Source organism: Rhizomucor pusillus (genome assembly GCF_041956525.1).
Source record: "Rhizomucor pusillus strain CBS 183.67 unplaced genomic scaffold VTP01scaffold_1, whole genome shotgun sequence".
NCBI classification, from domain to species: Eukaryota; Fungi; Mucoromycota; class Mucoromycetes; order Mucorales; family Lichtheimiaceae; genus Rhizomucor; species Rhizomucor pusillus.
This window is the reverse complement of record NW_027192143.1, coordinates 815,213-832,408: the sequence shown is the minus strand read 5'-3', so window position 1 is coordinate 832,408 and position 17,196 is coordinate 815,213. Positions and strand designations below refer to the sequence as shown.

The 17,196-nt window shown below is 43.4% G+C and overlaps 8 protein-coding genes across 8 annotated transcripts; 4 read left to right on the top strand and 4 right to left on the bottom strand.

The window, feature by feature from the left end:
* Positions 1–124: 124 nt before the first annotated feature.
* VTP01DRAFT_367 (uncharacterized protein) lies at positions 125–1,834 on the top strand (the record flags this gene model as incomplete). The annotated part of the gene is made up of 5 exons (XM_069382266.1): positions 125–392; positions 441–632; positions 709–1,283; positions 1,357–1,698; positions 1,763–1,834. The coding sequence occupies 5 exons, from the start codon at positions 125–127 to the stop codon at positions 1,832–1,834; spliced, it is 1,449 nt and encodes a 482-aa protein (XP_069244787.1).
* A 506-nt stretch (positions 1,835–2,340) lies between these two features.
* VTP01DRAFT_366 (uncharacterized protein) lies at positions 2,341–3,157 on the bottom strand (the record flags this gene model as incomplete). Its single annotated transcript, XM_069382255.1, has 6 exons — positions 2,341–2,423; positions 2,485–2,605; positions 2,661–2,743; positions 2,803–2,993; positions 3,055–3,060; positions 3,126–3,157. 6 exons carry the CDS (start codon positions 3,155–3,157, stop codon positions 2,341–2,343), a joined length of 516 nt encoding a protein of 171 aa, XP_069244786.1.
* A 600-nt stretch (positions 3,158–3,757) lies between these two features.
* Positions 3,758–5,375, bottom strand: VTP01DRAFT_365 (uncharacterized protein; the record flags this gene model as incomplete). Its single annotated transcript, XM_069382244.1, has 9 exons — positions 3,758–4,032; positions 4,100–4,196; positions 4,254–4,349; positions 4,411–4,528; positions 4,601–4,738; positions 4,807–4,888; positions 4,946–5,074; positions 5,142–5,274; positions 5,340–5,375. 9 exons carry the CDS (start codon positions 5,373–5,375, stop codon positions 3,758–3,760), a joined length of 1,104 nt encoding a protein of 367 aa, XP_069244785.1.
* A 740-nt stretch (positions 5,376–6,115) lies between these two features.
* VTP01DRAFT_364 (uncharacterized protein) lies at positions 6,116–6,444 on the top strand (the record flags this gene model as incomplete). The annotated part of the gene is made up of 2 exons (XM_069382233.1): positions 6,116–6,272; positions 6,338–6,444. 2 exons carry the CDS (start codon positions 6,116–6,118, stop codon positions 6,442–6,444), a joined length of 264 nt encoding a protein of 87 aa, XP_069244784.1.
* A 390-nt stretch (positions 6,445–6,834) lies between these two features.
* VTP01DRAFT_363 (uncharacterized protein) lies at positions 6,835–9,235 on the bottom strand (the record flags this gene model as incomplete). The annotated part of the gene is made up of 10 exons (XM_069382222.1): positions 6,835–6,936; positions 6,986–7,862; positions 7,913–8,003; positions 8,065–8,165; positions 8,236–8,253; positions 8,313–8,404; positions 8,466–8,518; positions 8,572–8,752; positions 8,810–8,919; positions 8,983–9,235. The coding sequence occupies 10 exons, from the start codon at positions 9,233–9,235 to the stop codon at positions 6,835–6,837; spliced, it is 1,878 nt and encodes a 625-aa protein (XP_069244783.1).
* A 155-nt stretch (positions 9,236–9,390) lies between these two features.
* Positions 9,391–10,511, bottom strand: VTP01DRAFT_362 (uncharacterized protein; the record flags this gene model as incomplete). The annotated part of the gene is made up of 6 exons (XM_069382211.1): positions 9,391–9,525; positions 9,582–9,746; positions 9,805–9,813; positions 9,877–10,073; positions 10,142–10,206; positions 10,270–10,511. 6 exons carry the CDS (start codon positions 10,509–10,511, stop codon positions 9,391–9,393), a joined length of 813 nt encoding a protein of 270 aa, XP_069244782.1.
* A 100-nt stretch (positions 10,512–10,611) lies between these two features.
* Positions 10,612–12,418, top strand: VTP01DRAFT_361 (uncharacterized protein; the record flags this gene model as incomplete). The annotated part of the gene is made up of 7 exons (XM_069382200.1): positions 10,612–10,734; positions 10,796–10,933; positions 10,989–11,116; positions 11,176–11,438; positions 11,497–11,735; positions 11,793–12,161; positions 12,218–12,418. 7 exons carry the CDS (start codon positions 10,612–10,614, stop codon positions 12,416–12,418), a joined length of 1,461 nt encoding a protein of 486 aa, XP_069244781.1.
* Positions 12,419–12,835: 417 nt separating this feature from the next.
* VTP01DRAFT_360 (uncharacterized protein) lies at positions 12,836–17,075 on the top strand (the record flags this gene model as incomplete). Its single annotated transcript, XM_069382189.1, has 17 exons — positions 12,836–12,857; positions 12,916–12,931; positions 13,006–13,171; positions 13,239–13,352; positions 13,413–13,634; positions 13,693–13,777; positions 13,841–14,343; positions 14,410–14,600; positions 14,662–14,865; positions 14,930–15,211; positions 15,280–15,508; positions 15,561–15,770; positions 15,834–15,911; positions 15,976–16,281; positions 16,347–16,568; positions 16,640–16,972; positions 17,037–17,075. The coding sequence occupies 17 exons, from the start codon at positions 12,836–12,838 to the stop codon at positions 17,073–17,075; spliced, it is 3,222 nt and encodes a 1,073-aa protein (XP_069244780.1).
* Between the last annotated feature and the right edge of the window lie 121 nt (positions 17,076–17,196).

Sequence of the window (17,196 nt, the reverse complement as noted above, 5' to 3'; positions counted from 1 at the left end):
AAGTTTCCCTACATTTGAAGCATAGCTGCGTCGTATGTAAGGATTTATGGGATTTTGAGGGCAGCAGCCCTTCATTCAACGATTTATCAAGGGATCGGTATTCACTGAAATAGCCAAAGCACATATGGACCAACGAGATTCCTGTATACCATCCCCGGCTCTCAATGAACTATCAAAACGATTAAACAATGAGACAGATCGATTGCAATACGCTCGAGTCATTTATCTCTCAGAGAGCATCCGTCATCGACTCAAGAGTATACGTAGGGAGATGCAAGCTCCTTGTGAATACGATAAAAGGCAAAGGAGGGAGCAAGCTCCAGACAGAAATAGATGTGCACATCAATCGCTGATGGTGACCAACGCCATGACAACAAACAAACAACAGCATGGTATGTAAGACCACTTGACGATCTCATTTAGAATTTTCTGCAATTTAGCCGCAGATATTCACTTTTTACCCGATAAAGTATATCCACGACGAAGTACCTCGTACATGCCTCAGCTCATACAAACGATCGACGCCTTTGAGCATAATCGATGCCGATGCTCCATACCTCCTTGCTGCATTGAAAAAAGATCTATGAACCTCGCAGAAAAACTGTCTGCTCCACCCGAAATCGATTCTGCCGGTATGTATTGCCAGAAAGAATACGAAAGCATTAGTGCTATTGTAGTCTTACCAGAGGTTTCAAGACGAATCGTTAGTCTCACCTAGCGATACATCGGAATCGAGTTTCTGCAGTGACGAGTTTGCCAAAGAGATTCAGCAACGATTCAGCTCGTACGCCAATGTGACGCACACAGCATCGTTCAAGTACGACCTGGATAAATGCTCCAATAAGCAGGAAAAGGAGTACTTTGAGGAAGAAGAGATAGACGAGAGCAGGGAGGCTAATATGCGCAACGAACAAGATGAAGATGCAGTTACACTTAACGCCGTATCCGATACCATTGCTACTCCAAACCAGAAGCCAGAATACAGTGATTTTTACGCCATGGTTGAACCATTATCCAACATCGAGGATCCATCTTCCCTAGCTTCCACCCTCTTGTCATCTTGCACCACCAAGATTTTGCAAGACCACAAAGCTGATGACAACGCAACGTTGCATGAAGTTCAGGGATGCTACTTGGATATTGCTGAAAACACATATTTGGTGACAAACAATAATATGCCACCTACACCTCCACTCTCCCCAGCTGGTACACGAGATGTGTGCGAGTCGCTAAAGCTACCTTCTGCGCGCAAACCAAGTCTTAGCATCGAGCGTGTAAATAAGGTCAGTAAAATAGATTACAGTATCTGTAGATAAACGAGCAAAGAGTAAAATGTATCGATGACGTGATATCTAGAAGAGCAGGTCGGGACTGCGTGGTCTCTTCAAGCGCGCGCAGTATCAAGTGAACGATATATTGATATCCGGAAGATCTCCCGCAGCGCCAGCTGTAGACTATCTGTATAGCGCAAAAGATCTAACTGCAAATGAACCCAGAATTGTGCTGAAACTAGTCTTTACGGAGGTTGGAAGCTACACTCCGAACATCATGCAGCCATATGGCTTCGATTTTGAAATTCTACGTCCAGGAGTAAAACCCAAGCGAAGTCCAAGAATGGCGAGTACAGTGAGCGATGCAAGGCTGGGCAATGCAATCCAGGATTGGATTGATCTGGTTTTCAAGAATTATCCGCAGGCAGTATGTAGCATACGGTTGATACGTGTTCGAAATTTGAAAAACTCACGACAACGTTCTATTTTAGCCATGCTTTACAAAAGCACGACGCATTTTACGAGATAACAAGAAATTATACGTTGTTTATGATACTTTATGACTATTGTAGTATCTCTAGTTTCCTTCATCCCCATGTTCATCGGGACTTGTACATTAAAGATCTATTCCCATGACTCTGATATCGAAATGATACGCTACCACATCATGCATACCTCCTATTGAAAGCTGAGATGTGCTTAATGAAAAAAGCGAAATTCGGTGCTTTATTGTCTGTCAATGTATAAAAGGATAGTTGCCGGAGGCACAGTAGCCCCGTGCGCTTCCAATTATTCCAACACCTAGATATGGATGCCGAGGATAGGGAAGGCAGAGGGTGGAAGAACAACTTGCACTGCCAAACGCCAAAAACACAGTTCGAGAACAAGCTGTTGACAACGGCTGTCTATTTCTTTGATCCTGATGAGTCCATTTCTGCTAAGCGAGAGGTTGGGATGCAAGCGAAAAAAGGAAAAAGAACTTGTTTACTGAGCACTAGCTCACTTGCAAAGCAAACTATACATGGTTTGTTGAAAGAATACAGAACGATGATGCAGAGGATAAAATGTTTTACGCGACGGTTCCTGCGCATTGGTTTACGTCAGTTTGTCCGGGAGTCGTTGTAGGTTCGATGTACACATCTGATCCATGGGCTGTAAGAGCATCATTAGTAAGTATAGCCAGCGTAATCACGATTTCCTTGTACTATCTTACTTTTGATCATATCTTTGGGAAATTTGGCAAGTTTATCGCAGATGAGTGGAGTCAATTGCTTTCGAATTACTGACTTGACTTCTTGACTACTTGAAACATTGCCGTCGACGGAAATCTCAAACTTATTCTATGTAAGTTTACCGAACTTGCACAAAAATGCACTGAATTCAACGTACCACATAGTCATCAGCCGTAGAATCGTGAGCAACTTCTGGGATAGAGATCCTGCCGCTAGCCTCCGAACCGTCAGCAAGAGTACCTGCAATAAGACTATATTAACTCCCAGCATTCAAACAATTACAGGTAAATCGCACGGACCTTGCCAACGTAACTTGAGCGCTACGTCGTAGATAGTAATGATCTTGCCCTTTCGTTGGTTAAGATCGACATCACCGACGCACTCTTCCAACTTTGACAGTTCAACCTTGTAGCCGTTCGATTCCGCAGACAGACCCTCAAGCTCCTCTGCCAGATATTTCTGTGCCCACTTTAGGCAGTTCTTGTTGACCCTTTGGCATTGTTGAGTTGAATCGCTCCTTGTTATCTCAGGAGAAACAACTTGATACTCACCAGTGCCTGTAAGATAACCTTGTTAGCACCGCATTGATCGCACAATCTCTCTCAGGACAAAACATTCATACCAGTTATTAACGTTCTTCCAATTGTTTGACATTGGTTTAAGAGAAGGACGAAAAATGGATGCTGTCCCCGCCGATTAAAAGCTTCCAGGTGGTTCCTGAAAGTCCCCCCGGTTGCTGTAACGAATCAAAACTTCGACAAATCGAAAGGTTCACCAATGAACTTCCCCATCCATATCCCAAAATGATGATACGTTATTTTTATAATGTATGAGGCTTTTGGCTGCTTCATGCTTTGCTAACAGCCTGGTGCGCGTAAAATACAGGATATTTGACGTTGCTCTGCTTATAAATTCGAGGAAGATAAACCGCTGATAGAGTTCCTGCGCGTGCGCAAGAAGGAATATCATTCCATGTTCTGGACATGTTTGAGCTACTTTTCAGTCATAAATAATGTTACTACAAGCTGCGAATGCTTGCTGCAGTAATTATATTGCCAAGTTCGACAGAACATCTATATCCAAATTTCTCGACAAATTCAATGAATGAATTTATTAACACGGCTTTTCTGAGCACATTATTGTTTTACTACTGACTGACTGACTGACTGACTGTAACTTGAAGGACTTATCCGAATGCAGGCACGGAGCTATAGTTGACTGAGTACTTTGTCCTGGCAGGTAGATATTAGAGACTCACTTGTTGGACTGGGCGGGACTACCCATTGCCGGACTGACAGGCGCAGCGGGACTGTTTGGCAAGGTATCCACGTTAGGCGTAGTAGATGGGGACACTTGGCTGCTGGCGCTGGTGCTTGCAGTCGACTGTGTGGACTCTTTAATGGCCAATAGTTGTTTGGCTCGGAAAGCCTCGTAGTGAATTTGGGCAGTTGTCTCGATGAGGTCTTGGAGATGTGTTCTGGTCAAAAAGTTGCGCAAATAGATAAACTCACAGTGCTCTTCGTTCTCGACTGGATGGCGAGAGAAAACAAAATAATGGTCATTTTGCATACCAGCTTAGACGTTATGCTTACATACCGTTAATGACGCCGTATCTGTTCTTTCTACCTCGCACAGCAATGCCATCAATGAGGACGTTTCGTTCGGAACCGACTATGGCAAAAGGAAGGAGTTCCTGTTGATAATGGATCAGAAACTGAATGTGCGAAAATCAGACATATTTCTGCATTACTCTGATGCTCTCGTTGAGAGCTTGTTCTTGCTCATCATCTTCGTCGCTCTCGTAAGGGTACAATTTGATGTTGTGAAAAACCAGTTCCGCTTTGATCTATACCATGTCTTCTTAGCTCGACAGATTCTGTTAAAAAGACCTCATTTGGACTACATACTCTTTGCTTGAATGCATGACGCTCTTCGATAGTCAACGAGTCAGACTTTGCAATGACTGGAACAACATTGACAACTTCGGAAAGCTTCTTGAGGACGACAATGTCAATTGGTTTCAACCTAGAGCAAAGTAACATTCATTCAAATATTTAGCAAACTCGGAATAAAAAATATCTTTGCATCAATACTTACGCGTGACCTGTAGGACTGATGAAAAATAGACAGCAATGGATTCTGCTATCTTGAATGTAGCGATCACGAGTAGCTGTCAACTCCTTCCGCAAATACGCAGAATGCTGGTCTTTGATGTACTTGATAATCGGCTCCCAACTAAAAATTCTCCGTTAGCATTGTTTGTCGCTCCGGCTTTTGACATCGAGAAACTGTATTAACAATACCAGTTCTCGTTATTCACTTGGTCGCCGTATCCCGGTGTATCCACAATGTTAAGTCGAAGTCGTACGCCGTTTTCCTCGATAACTGCAAGTTTGTTAGTAATTTAACAAAGTGTGTAAATCGTCCGATTTGTTAACCCACGATGAGACACGGTTTCAATCTCGGTTGTTTGTCGAGGAGGTTCATCCGCAGCGAGGCGAGCCTTGCTTTCAATCAGATGCGAGGCAAATATGGTATTCACTAGAGTCGACTTTCCAAGCCCAGATTGACCTTAAACGAGGAGAAACGCAGGGAGGAGGAGTAGCATAAGCAGGAGAAGCAGGAGGGTGAGATGTACGTTCAAATAAGTAAATAGGAAGCAGTAGCTGCTCACCAACAACCATAACATTAAAATGGAAGCCCCTCTTCAAGAGCTTCTTTTCGATCTGCTGGGTGATAGTATCAAATCCAACGTAGCCTTCTAAGGTCGTCTTTAAAACGCAGCAAAGCATGTTAGCAGCTAGGACAAGCTGGATAATTCATGGTATCAACTGACTGGTGAGGGTTCGGTGAGCATGGCGGAAGATGGCATTATATGATGGAGAAAAAAAGAAACGCGAACAAAAGGAGAAGAGAAAAGAACTGTGTCGGCTAAAAAACAAAGAGAAAAACGAAAAGGAAAATAAGGGACGCACACGGAGGATGCAAGGGAGAAAAAGGGACGGTTTTCTTCAGTGAACTGGAATGTACAGTGAATTTTCAGCTCAAAAGTTTTAAACCGTTTGCAACAGTGTATCATGAAATCAATGCTTCTGTCCAGATATCGACTCTTCTGTCCAGAGGTTGAATTATCCGTCGTTGCGTAAAGCCTTGCACGCGTTTTGTTGTCTCTAACTTTGTTCAGGGGGTCCCTAACTGCTAACCTCATTGAATCACCGAATATTGCATTCGTATTTGCTGCTATTCGATACAAGTATGTTTCTATGGCGTTGCCTAATGCATAGTGAGTACATGTACATATAATTCGCTTTGTATCATAGGAATTTGGCTCTGCTAGGCATTTCGTTTGGCAACAAATAAGTCATAATTCTCGATTGGGGTCGGAAGAATTCTGTTATCACAGATGAAGATGCTTCTCATTTTGGTACAGCCACGATAGAGACATGTCAGGTCAAGTAGATAGGGTTCGGTTGGAAGGATTAATTCAATAAAACGCCCGGAGATTTTCCTTCTACTAAGCGCTGACTGCGAGCAAGAATCTGATCTGCGTGCTGCTTGCTCCGCCCAAAAGGGACAACGTAAACGACAGACTCCAGCTTTTGACTAGGGCGAATGGCTGCCGATACGGACAAGATCAGGCAATTACGAAGCTACCTTAATTTCAAAGCAAGGATCACCATCTCGGATGGTAGAGTCTTTATTGGAACTTTTGTATGCACTGACAAGGAAAAGAACATCATTCTTGCTCACACCGAGGAGTTTCGAGGGGGTAATACACTTGGCTGCAGCTAGTTGTCAGATATCGCAGAGAATTTATGCCTACTATATCATTAGATGAGAAACGGCTAGTAGGCTTGGTAATGATACCAGGGAAGCACCTTGTCAAAGCCGAAACCGAGGATCTGGAATGTAAACCTATCAACGACGATATGTATATTTAATACCTTTACCAGTACTTCATCTTGTACATATATCATTCATTACACCAAAAAGTCAGAGAAAACAGACTACGACAACTGTGTTAGATGTAATATTCCATTGTATGGATTCAGCCTTTGCATTCCCGAGGTCAATGGTGGTTATTTTGCTCCTTCCGTTGTATCAAAACCCCTCCAGAATAAAACATTGAACTCACAGGATGTATAGATCCTTTATTTTTCCGGATCTCTTCGTACGAAGCCCTCCCACAATGCAAAGAACTAAATAATCCCTTTCAAATCCAAGACATGTTGAATATATTGCCTTTTACTCTCATGCTTGTATATATACTTTGAAAATAATAAGGATGTTGGGAGTAAGGAGGAGTCGTAAAATGGTCACTAGTGTTTAGTTTATGCAACGACGCCAAAGCTGTCTGCGAGCTTTTCATTTATAATGTTCACCCATTCCTGGGCCTTGTTTTCTGGATCTTCGAAAACATAGGACCGTTCGGGCTAACAAGCATCAGTGCGAGGTTCTATCTAAAAACGGCGATACACTTACCGTCACTACAGAAAATACAGATTTTGACTTGGGCAAAACTCTCAACGAGGACGTCCATGGAATCTCGCAACGCAACAGACCTCCAGATCCATCCTGGGATTTGCCGTCATTGTAATACAACAAACGTGGTCTGTCCGTAAGAACCAGGTATCGTTTCTTGCTAAAAAGACCTTTTCGACGCAAAATGCGCCTAGCTAAAATAATCTTCTCATCTGGCTGCATATCGGGAACCCAGTCAGGCGCCGTGCGGTGGCCATCTGTATCGTAAATAGATGCGTCTGAAACTAAAGATGGAGGAGCAACGGATGCTCGTTTCTCGTCAACGGACGGGTCTCGAGATTCGGTAGAAAGGGGAGGGTCACTGAATGGACCTTGGGTATCTTCAGGAACGTGTTGAAAATGCAGATCATTATTCGCTTCGTTGTTGAATGTTGTGGGGATCTCCGTCACTTGATGAGCAGAAGAACTCATCATATCCTCCTCTCCAAACCATGCGTCAAATTCACTATCCGACCTTGAGCCAGCAAAGAGATCTCGCTCGTCCAGATCTACCCTGTTCCTATGCAACTTGGCATCCAGCTGTTCCTTGAGAGGTGGTGCTTTAGATTGCCAAATGTTCTCCCAATCGACGTTTGCAAAGAACGGATGCTCCTTCAGAGCTTCTACTCCGCCTGTTTCTGATGATCCGAGTCGTTCTTTTGGATCTAATACCAATAGCCGTTGTATTAAATCCTTCGCATCTGCAGGAAAGTTCTCCGGAAAGCTGTAATTAAGAGACTTGATCTTCTCAAATATAAGGTAATCCGTTGCAGCCTTGAAAGGTGAGCGGCCACAGAGCATTTGATATATCACGCATCCTAAAGCCCACCAGTCGGCTCTGTTCCTTGATCAGAACTAAGTTTGGACATTTCATAACAGTATACTCACTCTCTATTTGTAGGATCGTTTCTCAGCAGCTCAGGAGAGACATATTCAGCAGTTCCAACAAATGAACGGGAAGCTCGTCTTTCATTTCCTTCTTTTTGAACTTCAGTATTGCAAAATTATCATATAAAGACTTTTGGCTAGTATTGACTCACCACCGTTCGTTTCGTTCGTTGTTTGTGGGCTTTCTTGATCAATAAATTTAGCAGAGCCGAAATCTGTAATTTTTATGTGCATATTGTCGTCCAACAAGATGCTTTCGGTTCAAAGTTGCAAACATCAATGATGCAATCCATGTGAGATAGAACCACTTATTTCTAACTTACTTCTCTGGTTTGATATCTCTAAATATGTATTGTTAAAAAAATTTTCGGAATGCATGTATTGTATGTATCTAACATACCTATGAACCACTCCTTTGCAGTGAATATGTTCTATAGCAAGAAGTATTTCAGCGGCGTAAAACCGGGTTGTATCTTCATCAAATGGTGCCAGCTACATGCAACGCCTTAGCAATCATCATAAGAGTAAAACATCAGTGCCAAATACGACGTACCCGTCTGATGTATGTATACAACTCTCCATTCTTTGCAAGGTCCAGTACATAGTCTGCAAACAAGTCATTATTGGGCAGCATTTCTCGTAGTCAAAATTATACTTGCATAAGCTTCGATTATCTTTAAAAGTCCAATAGAGCTTCACAATGCCCGGATGGCACATTTTGCTGAGGGCATCTCGCTCTATCATGACGTACTTGACTTTTTTATTCTTGACGATATGTGCTTTATCAAGTTTCTTGACAGCGTAAACTTTGCCCGTCTTCCTGTCCTGACCGACAAGTACCTAAAAATACCAACTTAGTCGACCGGCATGAAATCACAGCAAAGATATGGATACTACTGTAGAGTAGCTGCCCTCGCCCAGGATCGTGCCATACTCGAAATCGGTGACAGTGCGTCTGTGTCGATATAAGGGGTTTGAAGGATCATCGACATCGGTCGATGTAGTTGCTTAAGCATTAGCAGAAGCTTGTAAGTAAATTTGCCGAACTGCTAACTCTGCTCTTGACCTACGTTCTGGAGGTCGCTGATCTGCTATTGCTCCATTCGGGCCACTTTCCATGGCAGTAATTTCTTGACTAGACGCTTGAGCGGAGACGGATTCTCCATTCATGTTGTTCCTGCCAAAGGGGCGGGGGTCGCCGACTTCGTGGACCAATGTCATATCAGGAAAGTCAAAGCGGTTCCAGTAGCCAGCAAGAGAAAAATAGATATTAGGAAGTTTCATTCTGACCTGACAGGATGTTACCGGAATGTTCTCATCCATCGGATTCTGTTACAGCATCGTAATCAAATAGAATAACATGGAGAAACATTGAAGGCAGCTAGAATGGGTCTACCTCTGCTAATTATCTCTTGATTCTTCAAAACAACCCAATTTTATGAATGAGAAAATACTAAATGTACAATGTTATTGAGAGATTAATGATCATCTTCCTCGGGGCCAGGACAATTTTTTGCGAGATCGTCTGCGTCCTCATATTTCACACTGCACCAAAAGCAGTAGAGATATTCTGTCCGCAGATAGTCCACTACCTTTTTTAACTTGTCTTCAACCTAGAGAGAGACACAGTTATTATGATAGCCTCTAAGGTTTACTATTTAACATTTACCGGAAGAACCTCCAGGTTTTCTACATCTTCTGGTGCAAACTTTGAATATAAATCATCCTCTTTTGCTTCTTCTGCTGCTGTATCTCTCACGGAATCATCACCTTCTGTACCCTTTTGCTGCTCTTCGTCTTGTTCTCGACCTTTCAGCAACCACAAGATGTTTATCTAGAAGCAAGTTAAATACAAGATTACGTCTGATTCACTTGTCCATTACTAAACCCACCTCAACACCCTATAGTTTGAATTCAATAAAAGTTAGATGGTTACTATTTTACCTCTCACGTCCTTACTTTACCTTTTCCTGGTCGAACTTTTCACATAGAGATACTGCTGCGTGTAAGCAGCGCTCATACCTTTGCTGCTTCTTACGGGCGGCCATTTGCTGGCGAAACTCGATCGGGTCAAACATTTTTTGCCGTTTCTTCATCTCTTCTTCTTCTTCTTCTTCCATCTGTCGTTTCAAACTTGATTCAGTACCCAAACCGCTGCGACCTAAGGATCATTTTGATTAAGAAAGGAATATCAATAGGACGCAGTAAAGTTTGACAACGGATATATACCTTTTTTCATTTCTAATTGAATTGGGTTCTGCAGACCACCTTCCTTTCCAAGCGATGAGCCTTGTCTATCCCCCACCAATTGTCATTTTTCTTCTCTTCTCTTTTGCCACTCTTGGCACTCTGCTTACTTGAAACCCATCTTCATTAGCATTTTCATTCCCACATTGTCGCTCCCGAGCGCTGTGCTTAATCCCTGTTCGCGTGCTTCTTGTTCCATTTGAGCCCGCGGCTTAATGTATCCCTTTTGCTTTTGGCGCTCCAGTTGCTCTTTCCGTCTTTGCGAATACGTCTTCTCCTTTCCCGATTTCTCCAGTTCGGCAGCGGCTTCAAGATATTTTGCAGACATATAATCGTCTTCGGAATCGCTCATTTTGTCTGTGAAGTTTGCAGGAAAGATATCAGCATCGTGCCGGTCTTCGGGCGGAGCGAGGTGGATTATACGACACACAGAGCAAAAATGCATTACATGCATGAAATATACATCTAACCGATCTTTGACACGGGTATGCATTGGCGAAAAAGTTCATGAACTCATCTCCAACGAGCACAAGGGAGTAAAATCTGTACGGATATTTTGCAAAAACGAATTTGAGGTGTATTTTTGATCAGCAGCTCTTACACATTTAGAGGTATGAGCTTATTACCAAAATATAGCTCGGTATCAGCTTGTTGATTCTCGTTACACTTCCTTGCTGCATTGTAGTCGGCATCGCGGCGATACGGCACAAACGCGATGGAAATTCATCCGTTCCCGAAATGGAAGTCTCCAAAATTCACGGCTTACACCCACTTGTCATTCCTTGCCTTTCTGCAATGTTTGGAGGTTTGCTCAATTTAGCGGTTGCAGTTCCAAGCGTCAGTCTTTGACAAGATCTTGTCAGCTATTGTACGTAGTCAGAAGCCAGCAACGGTGTCTAGACGCCATTTCTATCCTATTGCGCGATGGTTAACAACTGGAATCGATGAGCCCAAGCCGTATGTGCAAGAAACAGGAACTGCAAGCAAATATTAACTAGGATACTCTTAATGTTTAGACCTACTGCCGTGCTTCTCACTAATATGGGTGGACCCAAGACGTTGGATGATGTACACGACTTTTTGCATAACCTCTTTGCAGACCGTGATATTATGAAGTTTCCATTCCAAAAATACATGGCAAAGTTTATTGCAAAGAGACGGACACCTAGTATCCAGGAACAGTATGCAGAGATTGGAGGAGGATCGCCGATTCTGGAGTGGACGCAAAAGCAGGGCGAAGCTATGGAAAAAATACTAGACAAAATTTCCCCAGAAACAGGTAATACAGATGACACATGCCTGTTGAAAATAGCCAAGTATAATTTTTTTTCTTGCAGCTCCACACAAGCATTACATCGCCTTCCGATATGTTGAGCCGTCAACGAAGACTGCTTTGGAACAGATGAAGAAGGATGGAGTCAAACGGGCTGTAGTGTTCTCGCAATATCCGCAATATTCCTGTTCAACAACCGGGAGTAGCTTAAACGAGCTCTACCGTGGAATACAGAAAGCTGGAATGGAAAATGTGAAATGGAGCATAATTGATAGGTGGCCAAGGCATCCGGGCTTTATTGAAGTACATAATTTTATCGATATGATACAATCAACCTAGCGCTCATCGGCTTCTATCTAGGCAGTGACATGTCGTATAAAGACAAAACTGGCGGAATATCCTCCCGAAGTGCGAGACCAGGTCATCATCCTTTTTTCGGCTCACTCTCTTCCAATGTCCGTCGTCAATCGCGGTGACCCGTACCCCGGAGAAGTCGCAAGTACCGTGCACAAGGTCATGGAAAACTTGAAAACCCAGAATCCGTTCCGTCTTGTGTGGCAGTCGCAAGTTGGACCGTCTGCCTGGTTAGGACCACAGACATCAGATGCTATTAAAGGCTACGGCGAAGCAGGAAAGAAAAACATCTTGCTCGTCCCAATCGCCTTTACGACCGATCATATAGAAACATTGTTCGAGTTAGATTTGGAATATGGGAAAGAGGCTGAAGAGGTAAGTCGCTGTTATAAGCTAGGTCTAGTTGATTGCATACTAAAATCGGACGTTAGGCCGGAATAACTGGTCTCAAGCGCTCGGAATCTTTAAATGATGACCCGACGTTCGTCAAGGCAATGGCCGATATCGTCAAGGAACATTTGGATAGCAACAAGATTGTTTCCAGTCAATGGTATTTGCGATGCCCTAGTTGTACTTTTGATAGCTGCGGCAAAACGAGAGAATTCTTCAAATTGCAAGAAACCTCTAAATAAATTAAAAGAATATTTCGCATCAGGATGACAATTGAAATCTTGGAAGTGAAAGAACCCAAACCTTCATGATCCCCTGCTACTTACATTCAATGTGTAGTATAATAAACCTGCAAAAGCATTGCAATCCTGGAGGGGTTTCGATAATATAACTAAATGATACATCAATAAATGAGCCGAAAATGATCCATATCTTCAATAAAATAACAGTAGATGACATTACTTACAGTTAATACTTCCTTCAGAATGTAATACTGAGTCATAGAATGGCTATGCTACCGCAGCATACACTAATAAGTTTGGTGGATACAGGCAGTTGGCCATTAAGTGGGCATCTGTGTGGCTTGTCCGTGACTCATTCGCACTTAGCAGATTAAAGGAGGAGCCAAAGTCGTGCTTGTCTTCCTTGACAAACAAGAAATGAGCGTTTCGCTAGCGGACGGTAAGTTTGCAAAGAGAACGGTCATTGTCTAGACGTTGCTAACGACAAGCTGTACCAGTCTCCGGGCAGTTCAAGTAAATAGTCGCGATTGCATTCGAGAATGGTCATTTTTTAACGCGTTCCCTCGTTTTTTCTTTTTCACTTGCAGCTTTCCCAAGGAGGAGGAGAAAATCCTCGAATTTTGGAGGGAAATTGATGCGTTCAACACATCTTTAAAGTTGAACAAGGATAAGAAGCCATTTACTTTCTTTGATGGTCCGCCGTTCGCTACTGGTCTGCCGCACTACGGTCACTTGCTTGCTGGTACCATCAAGGTGAAGATCATCATGCAAAACGTAATCCTATCCTTTTTTATGATTAAATTGACTGTATTCTTATCAGGATATTGTTACGCGTTACGCTCACAACACTGGTCACAACGTTGAACGTCGTTTCGGTTGGGACACGCACGGTTTGCCCGTTGAGTACGAAATCGACAAGAAACTCGGCATTAAGGTAGCTTACAGACGAATCGACGCGATAATGATATTTCGCTAAATCAGCATGTAATTTTAGGGTCAGGACGATGTCTTGGCAATGGGTATCGATAAGTACAACGCCGAGTGCAGAGCTATTGTCATGCGATACGCCAGCGAATGGAGAAAGACCGTCGAACGTATGGCTCGCTGGATCGACTTTGACAACGACTACAAGACTTTGAACCCCACATTCATGGAAAGTGTCTGGTGGGTGTTTAAGCAATTGTACGAGAAGGGACAAGTTTACCGTGGTCAAAAGGTTAGCACAGTTGCAACGTCGTTTCGAATGTCTTTATAACTTAAGATCTTTTTGAAAGGTCATGCCTTACTCGACTGCCTGCCATACCCCATTGTCCAACTTTGAGTCCTCGCAAAACTACAAGGATGTGAACGACCCAGCTGGTCAGTATACCAGCATCCGATACTCGACCACGCCAAGCTAACCATCGAATTCTTTTTAAATAGTTGTCGTCAGTTTCCCACTTGTCAGTGATCCTAGTACTCAAATTCTTGCATGGACTACCACGCCCTGGACCCTTCCATCCAACCTGGGTCTCAGTGTTCATCCCGACTTTGAATACATCAAGATCAAGGATGAGCTGACCGGTAACCAGTACATCTTGCTCGAAAAGCGTCTGGATGTGCTGTACAAGGATCCCAAGAAGGCCAAGTTTACAATCTTGGAGCGATTCAAGGGCACACAGATGAACGGTTGGGAATACGTACCAATGTTCGAGTACTTCGCCAAGGAATTCAAGGGCAAAGGCTACAAAGTCATGTGCGATACTTACGTTACTGATGATTCCGGTACCGGCATTGTCCACAACGCTCCTGCTTTTGGTGAGGACGATTACCGTGTTTGTGTTGAAAACGGTGTTATCCAGACCGATGGATTTTTGCCTTGCCCTATTGATGAAAAGGGCTGCTTCACAGCTGAGGTTACCGACTTTGCTGGCCAATATGTCAAGGTTCGTGTTTCGTAAGAACAGGGCTATATTTTCTTTGTAATTTTTACTTATGCTCAAGTTTTGTAGGATGCCGATAAGAACATTCAAAAAATGTTGAAGCAAAATGGTCGTCTCATTGTGCAATCCCAATTGATGCACAGTTATCCATTCTGCTGGCGTTCCGATACTCCTTTGATTTACAAGGCTGTTCCATCCTGGTTTGTCCGTGTTAAGCCTATCGTTGATAAGATTTTGGCTTGCAATGACCAGATGCGATGGTGAGTACTAGATCATGTAATTGTCACAAACGATTGAATACCTGACTGATGGATTCGTTAGGGTACCTTCTTTCGTACAAGAAAAGCGTTTCGCTAACTGGATTGCCAATGCTCGTGACTGGAACATTTCTCGTAACCGTTACTGGGGTACTCCCATCCCTCTTTGGGTCAGCGAGGATTTCCAAGAGGTTGTCGCTGTCGGTTCTATCAAGGAACTTGAAGAACTTAGCGGTGTCTCTCCCATCACCGATATCCACCGTGAAAGGTAACATGAAAGCGCTCTGGTCAGGCAAATTGCGTGCAAAATTGCTTACATATCAATTGTGCAGCATTGACAAGATTACCATCCCATCAAAGACTGGTCGCGGTGTTTTGCGTCGCATCGAAGAAGTGTTTGACTGCTGGTTCGAATCTGGTTCGATGCCCTACGCCCAACAGCATTATCCTTTCGAAAACTCTGAGGACTTTGATAAAAAGTTCCCTGCCGACTTTATCTCTGAGGGTATTGACCAAACCCGTGGTTGGTTCTACACCCTTTTGGTCCTCTCGACCCATCTCTTCAACCAGCCACCTGCCAAGAACGTCATTGTCAGCGGTCTGGTTTTGGCCTCGTAAGTATAATCTGTCCTTATTCGTTAGCTAATCAAAAAGTTTGTTGCTTACATATGATTTCACATAGGGATGGCAAGAAGATGAGCAAGCGTTTGAAGAACTATCCCGAGCCTACTCTTGTCTTGGACAAGTACGGTGCTGACGCCTTGCGTTTGTATCTCATCAACTCTCCTGTGGTCCGTGCCGAATTCCTTCGATTCAAGGAAGAAGGTGTCAAGGATATCATCAGCAAGGTCTTCTTGCCATGGTACAATGCATTCAAGTTCTTCATCACTCAGACTGCTGTCTTGAAGAAGGTGAGACCGTATAGATTTTCATGCGATATAATATCTAATGCTTCAGATGCAGGAATTCGACTATGATTTCGTTTACGAGCACGATATGAAGAAGTCCGAGAACGTCATGGACCGATGGGTGCTTGCCAGCTGCCAATCCTTGATCAAGTTTATTCGCGAAGAGATGGCTGCTTACCGGCTTTACACCGTCGTTCCTCGTCTCCTCCAATTGATCGAGTCTTTGACCAATTGGTATGTTCGTTTCAACCGCAAGCGATTGAAGGTAACCTATATCTTTTTGCAAAGTCTCGTCATCAAGCACAGGCCTGCTAATAGTACTTGTTAGGGTGAAAACGGTCTTAAGGATGCCAAGCAGGCTATGAACACTTTGTTTGAAGTCTTGTTCACCTTGTGCTTGACTATGGTAATTGAGGAAAAGATGCGGTACCTCAATCCGCAGTTGATTCAGTGATTTTCTTTTTCTTTAGGCCCCCTTCACTCCATTCTTGACTGAGAACATGTATCAGACCCTCAAGCGATTCATTCCAAAGAACCCCGACGTCGTCGATGATCGCTCTATCCACTTCCTCGACTTCCCCACCGTCCGAGAAGAATACTTTGACCCCGAAATTGAGCGTGCCGTCAGCCGCATGCAAGCTGTCATCGAGCTCGGAAGAACCATCCGTGAAAAGAAGAACATTTCTTTGAAGACTCCTTTGAAGGAGCTCATTGTCATCCACTCTGATCCTCAGTACCACGCTGACATCAAGGCTTTGGAAGGATATATCCTGGAGGTAGGGATTGCGTCGTTATCATCATTGTTGTTAGCTTTTCCTAACATTCGACCGTGTGTGCATAGGAACTTAACGTCCGTGAAATTGTTGTAACCTCTGACGAGGACAAATTTGGTGTCAAGTACAAGGCTGAAGCTGACTGGAAAGTGCTTGGCCAAAAGCTCAAGAAGGATGCTCAAAAGGTCAAGAAAGCTCTGCCGGGTCTTACCAGCGAGCAAGTCAAGGAGTTCGTCAAGGTTAAGGAAATGGTAGTCGATGGTATCAAGGTCACTGACGAGGACCTTACTGTAAGTTGCAGTTGATGCCTTTTAACATTGGTTGGATATACGGATTGTGATTGACCCTATTTGCTCTTTAGGTTGTTCGCTACTTTGATCAAGAAGATGCTCATCACGAGACAAACACCGACCGCGACGTTCTCATCCTGCTTGACACCAAGATGTATCCTGAACTTGCACTTGAAGGTGTAGCTCGTGAAATCATCAACCGTGTGCAGCGTCTCCGAAAGAAGGCAGGTCTCTTGCCAACTGATGAAATCAACATGTACTACCGTATCACAAACGATCCCAAGAACGAGCTTGCCACCGTCTTCAAATCACAAGAGGTCATTGTCAAGATCCTCAAGAAACCATTAGAGGATATCAATGCCAAGAGCGCCGATGTGCCAGTCTTTGCGGAAGAAGGCCAAGAAGTAAGTGCTTATTCAATCCTCTTTTTGCTGCAACATGTATGCTGATTTGCTTTTTCTTTTCCAGGTAAATAAGGCTACCTTTGATTTGGTTTTTACCAAATAATTGTATAGAGTTTAAATAGTAAATAAATATTTGAAAGCGAGCATGACAAGTGTATAGATGGATGATGCTGAATTCAGTATTGATTTGATAATTGGAGCCGGTTTACGTCCTGTTGCTCAGA